Source organism: Eimeria acervulina, genomic scaffold (genome assembly GCF_000499425.1).
Source record: "Eimeria acervulina Houghton genomic scaffold, Eah_scaff496, whole genome shotgun sequence".
Taxonomy (NCBI): Eukaryota; Apicomplexa; class Conoidasida; order Eucoccidiorida; family Eimeriidae; genus Eimeria; species Eimeria acervulina.
Window position 1 is genome coordinate 10,859 of NW_013549766.1, and position 5,960 is coordinate 16,818.

Consider the following 5,960-nt stretch of genomic DNA (forward strand, 5'->3'; position numbering starts at 1 on the left):
AAGAGACAGAAGAAGGAGACAGAAGAAAGAGACAACGAAGAAGAGAGACAGAAGAAAGAGACAATGAAGAAGAGAGACAATGAAGAAGAGAGACAACGAAGAAGAGAGACAATGAAGAAGAGAGACAGAAGAAATCTGAAGCCTCACGAATAACGGGGTCTCTGGAGACAGAAGAAATCTCCAGCAGCAAATCGGCTGCATGCAGAGGCCCGCTTAAAAAGGAGACAGAGCAGCAAGCCAGAGGCTTGTCTGCTATATAGTGAGCAAACAACTCTGCGCGCAAACCCTAAACCCTAAACCCTAAACCCTAAACCCTAAACCCTAAATCCTAGATAGTTAACGTGATATAATACGCAGGAAACAATTTACAATATACCACAAATAATAAAACAACATCAAACACTAAACCCTAAACAAACGATAAGCAATAAATAATAAAGCGTAAACCCTAAACCCTATTAAACCCTACTAAACCCTAAACCCTCAGTTATTAATAGTGTATTATTCAGTTATACCTGCTGCTCCAGCCTCCCACACTTGTCTACAAAAAGGATAATAAACATAAATCAGCAGCTGCGTCGGCTGTACGCGCACCAGAGGCTGCAAACCCCGCTGCAAACACGAGACATAACGACCACCCTGGGGGCCCCCCCTTGAGGGGCCCCCCTCTAAGAGGCCCCCCCCTGGGGGCCCCCCCTCTAAGGGGCCCCCCGCAGGGGGCCCCCCTTCCAAGCGGCCCCGCTCTAAGGCGCCCCCCCCTGGGGGGCCCCCTTCTAAGGGGCCCCCCTTTGAGGGGCCCCCCTCGGGGGGCCCCCCACAAACAGGGCACAGGAGGACGGGGGCCCCCCCTGACTTTAGGGCCCCCTTGGGGGGCCCCCCCTTTAACTCTGTACCTGGGGGCCCCTGTACCCTGTCTTCAAGCGGGGGCCCCCCAGGGCCATCGTATGCATCGTTGAGGGGCCCCCACCCTGGAGGGAAGTCTGCTGAAGCCTCTATCTTGTAAACAATTTTGTCTCTGTCTCCAATGAAAACTTGATGAATAAAAGAAGAAGGAGAATCGGCAGAAAGACAAAAAGTACTTACACCACGAGAAGGAGTGGGTATGCCGCTGCACAAAGAAAAAGAAAAAAGAAAAAAGAAAAACCCTAAACCCTAAACCCTACTAAACCCTAAACCCTAAACGCTAACGAAGGGCAGAAGCTGCGATAACCCTGCTGCTTTGATGCAGCAGCAGCAGCTGCTGCAGCAGCAGAAGCAGCAGCACCAGAAAAAGCAGTAGCAAGCGCACAAAAAGCAGCACCAGCAGCAGCAGCAACTGCAGCAGCAGCAGCAACGACAACATAATCAACAGGAGCAACAGCTGCTGTTGCAGCAGCAGCAGCAGCAGCAGCAACGGCAACAACATCAACAGGAGCAACAACTCCTGCTGCAGCAGCAACAGCAGCAGCAGCAACAGCAGCAGCAGACGAACTCAAGAAGAATACTGTGTAGTGTCTCTTGCAATAAGGCGTTTGGGGGGCAGCTGAGCCCCAGACAATCTTCCTCCCAGGGTGTGGGTACACCTGAAGGCTGGGGTGTACAGGCACTTCGGTTTGCGTCGCTCATGCTGCTGCTGCTGCTGCTGCTGCTTCTATTGGTGCTGCTGCTGCAGAAGAGAAGGGGTGGTTAAGGGGGGCCCCTCAAACTGGGGCCTCGCGGGCCCCTCAAGAATCCCTGTAGCAGGTGGTGTTATTAATATTCATTTGTTTGTTTTATTTTATTGAAATTAAAAACAAAAAAAGAAAAGAAACAACAAATAACAAGAAAGTAGGGGGGCCCCCATGCATCGATCGGGTCGGCTCACGGGGGCCCCCAGGGTTGGGGGGCCCCCTACATCAGTTTGTTCGTCTGTTTACTTGCTGCTATCCACACACAAAGAATAAATTAAATAATGCTTCACTGATAATAAAAAATAAAATTCATCAGTAGGGCATACACCTCACAATTCCAAAAGGCAACAGCAGCATGAACTGCAGCAGCAGCAGCATTAGCAGCAACAACTGCTGCTGCTGCTGCTAATGCTGCTGAACCCACCTCTTCTCCCTAATTTCTTCTCCTTTTTCTGCACTAAGTTGCGCATTTGTATTATCTTTTTGTGCATAAAGTCGATTTCATTTCAACTACAAACAGGGGGCCCCCTGGGGCCCATTGAGGAGGTCCTGAACCCTCACCCCCCAACCATGGGGGCCCCTGGGGGCCCCCCTCTCGTATTCGAGAGAGAAGAAGAGGAGTCGCAGCTGCCGCAAGCACTGACACCTGATCTCGCTGCTGAAGTCAAGGAGGCCCTGGGCATCGAGGGGCCCCCCTACTTGTCCTGCCTCTCCCGGGAGCAAAGTAAGGATTCGGGGGGCCCCCAAGAGGGGGCCCCCCAAGGAGGGGGCCCCCAAGGCGGATACCTTCAGGGCGGGGGGGCCCAGAGGGGCCCCTACGGGGGCTGCATGGGGGCCTCCCCATCCACTGGGGCTCACTCGGGTGTAGGCGCAGTAAACGCGCAGCAGCACTTCGGTACAAACTCCACACTGCACTCCGATGGGGGCCCCTCAGCCCCTTCGGGTTGGCTGCCTTTGGGGGGCTCTGATGTTGCAGGGGTTGGAGTTGCTGCTGTCTCGTTACCTTCTTTTTGCAGCGGAGAGACAGAGAAAAGCAGCAACTCCTGGACATCCCCCACACAAATCCTAAACCCTAAACCCTAAGCTTCGCAGGCTAGAAGGCGAGGGTTTAGGGTTTAAGGCAGCCTTTGGCTGTGAGCCTGAACTGGCATTTTACCCCTTCTAGCCGGCTAGCTAGCTAGCTAGCTAGCTAGCTAGCTAGCTAGCTAGAAGGAAAGAGACCGAGGCATAACTTGCATTCCTCACACACAGCTGTACGAGGAAGGTCTTAACTACCCCCCTATCCAATGCACTGAAACTCTCGATAAAGAGAGTCCATCATACAACGAAATATGTTTTGCAAAGCAGAGCCAAGAAATACAAACGAAACTTGAGAAAATATGTCGACTTCGGCCTATAGCACATATTCACCTTCAGGGTATTCAATACGCCCCCCATCCAGCAGGCAGTATACGAGAGCGCCGGAAATCCGCCGAGGGGCTCTTCTAAAGGGAAAAAGCTTCAAATAAATGAAATAATTTCTTTTTTCCCTTCAGATATGCTGAAAGTTCGCATTAAAAGAGGAGGATCGGGCGCGGTGGGTGCCTGGGTTAATTGCAAATTCAGGTGTATGTGCACTTCAACGTTTATGCTGATTCAGAAACCCGTAAAGCTGTCGATCACGGAAAGCGGATAGAATCTGAATTTCTATTTTTGTGGGTTTATATTCGTTCCTTTCATCGTGATGAGGAGACGTTTGTTCACTTTTTATGTATTATTTTTACTTCTTTTCTGCTTCCCACTTAAGATCATGGGAGAAGAAGAAGAAGGACCTCCGTTTCGATTTGAGCCGTTTCCCCCTTACACAGGAAACCTGAAAGGTTTCTACCCTCGTGGTCGCGCTAAAGAGTGAGAATCTGTTGAAATTTGCTGCATTTTACGATTGCAAATTATTATTAATTAAAAATAGACTTTTCTCCCATTCATAGACAGATTATTTCATAGTTTTCCTTTTTTTCAAACAATTTCTACATAGGGAAGCTGCGATGCTCTACACCGCAGCCACTTTTCCGAATCCATTTAGCGAGCCCGAAAGATGCATGTTTTCCACTCGGTGTGTAATTATATATTTCTTTTCTCCTTTTTCTTCTCTTTTTTCTTCAGGTTTCGCTCATAATACCTTTTATTTCGCTCATAATACCTTTTATTTCGTTCATATTACCATCTATGTCGTAGCAAAACACACTCCTGGTTCTGCGATCCAGAAAAATTACTCCCCCCTCAAGAACAAGCAGAACTTGAATTGGCACTCCTCAAAGTTCGTGATGAACGTGCACATTCTTGTGCTGACGGAAAGCTGCATCATTTTCAGGTATCTTCATATAAAAATAAAAATAAACATATATATAAATAAGAGTTTATACATATACTATATATATAGATGTTTCTAAGTAGATGTGGAATGCGGGCCGATCAAATTCTCCTTTTTCTTTAGCTTGCAGTTGCTGTAATGCCTTCCCTCCTCGTCACGGAGACGCAGTCTGTTCAAGAAGCAGCAGATGCGATGGCTAGCCAACTGCTGCGGTACTTCTGCATGCACTTCATCTCCAGTTATCTGTCTTTGCTCCAACTTAAGCCGCACACAGACGCTGGGCAATCGGCAACAAGCCCTGCCACGACGGCCTCCTGCTCATGTTTGTTAAGAACCACTTAGTCGTTTCACTCGTAGGCCGCGGTAAGCACCCCAACGCTACAGCTAGCTAGCTAGCTAGCTAGCTAGCTAGCTAGCTATATCTAGCTAGCCTGTTTGTTATGATGGAATGCGCCCACAGAGAACGTCGCACCCGCCTACATCAGCCCGGTAAGCTCCCATACATATGCGCTTAGCCGGAGTAAACCCTAAACCCTAAACCCTAAACCCTCCCTTCCGCGAAGCTGTTTGTCTCCTTCTTAAAAGCAAGACTGAATCTGACGTACCTCGCCTCTGGCTCTGTGGGCGCAACACTCATAACCGGAGTGGAGTTGATAGGGAGCCAGCTGCCCCAGGCCCCCACCGGTAAGCCCTAAACCCTAATAAACCCTAAACCCTAAACCCTAAAAGATGCTTTCGGTGTGCAGGACTTAGCTGGGTTGCCTATCTAATCATTGCCTTGGTTATCTGTTACATCCTATCGGTGGCTATTGTCTACCAAGTGCTCTCGTACACCTTGGGGAAGCGGTTTGATGCAGGAGATTAAACCCTAAACCCTAAACCCTAAACCCTAAACCATTAACCCTGAACCCTCAATGGGGGGACGGCTTGTGGCCGTCTACAAAAAAGTTTCGCGTTATGGGGGGCAGACGAATCCTCTCGCCGCTAAAAGCCTCATTGACCCGTATCTGGCACCCTAGCCGCGACCTGAACACACAAAAAAATAGCCCTCAAACCCTAACGGTTAGGGTTTAGGGTTTAGGGTTTAGGAGATTAGGAGGCATACTGCAAAGAAAGTAGGCTAGGGTGTAGGGATTTGTGTTTAAGCTGTAGACTGGCAGATATAGTAGGTTAGGGTTTAGGGTTTAGGGTTTCGAGTGTACCCTGCAGACAAAGTAGGGAAATGTTTAGGGTGTAGCTGGGAGACGCAGTGTCTTAGGGTTTAGGGTTTAGGGTTTGGGGTGTACGTGTCTGTGAGGCAAGCCGCGAGGTCTAGCATATCATCTTCTTCGTCTGAAGGTTCTTTCAGGGCCGCGTACAGCTTCTCGCTGAGTATGACGTGGCAGGTGGAGCACGAGCACTGCCCCTCACAAGCTCCTGTACATACACCCCAAACCCTAAACCCTAAACCCTAAAACCCTAAGCCCTAAACCCTAGTAGGTCCCAAACCCTCTTCGTCTCCCGCGACCCCAGCAGCACTACACTACTACTAAGCAAACCTGAAGAGAACGCCGACAGAGAGAACATTCGAAAGGCTCAGCTTCTAGGGTTTAGTGTTTAGGGTTTAGGGTTTAGGGTTTAGGGTTTAGAGGCTACCTTCTATGGGGACACCGTTGGAATGAGCCGCCTCTAAGACGGTGCAGCCTTCTGGAACCTTCACGGGGGTTTCTTTGCCGTCTTCTTCAACAAAAACAAACGAACTGCAAGCGCAACAGATATAGGGTTTAGGGTTTAGGGTTTAGGGTTTAGGGTTTGCTGATTCCGAGGCCCCTCTGCTGCAGCCAGTCAGGCATTAAGGCCTGCTAGCATTCACGCATACACCTACAACCCCCTGTTCTACATGCAGAAACCTAGGGTTTAGGGTTTAGGGTTTAGGGTTTACATTAGGTTTTCCTCATTTGAGGGAGGGCTGCGGGAGTGCA

The 5,960-nt window shown here is 49.5% G+C and overlaps 1 protein-coding gene across 1 annotated transcript in view; it reads right to left on the minus strand.

The window, feature by feature from the left end:
- EAH_00040580 (hypothetical protein, conserved) overlaps positions 1–5,960 on the minus strand; it is a gene marked incomplete at both ends in the record, with an annotated part of 13,450 nt that overhangs the window by 1,818 nt on the left and 5,672 nt on the right. Inside the window, 6 exons of the mRNA XM_013395268.1 lie at positions 148–273; positions 609–1,108; positions 2,508–2,692; positions 4,605–4,697; positions 4,941–5,025; positions 5,286–5,415. Of these exons, the coding sequence (XP_013250722.1) occupies positions 148–273; positions 609–1,108; positions 2,508–2,692; positions 4,605–4,697; positions 4,941–5,025; positions 5,286–5,415 (1,119 nt within the window). The remainder of the gene's footprint in view (positions 1–147; positions 274–608; positions 1,109–2,507; positions 2,693–4,604; positions 4,698–4,940; positions 5,026–5,285; positions 5,416–5,960) is intronic.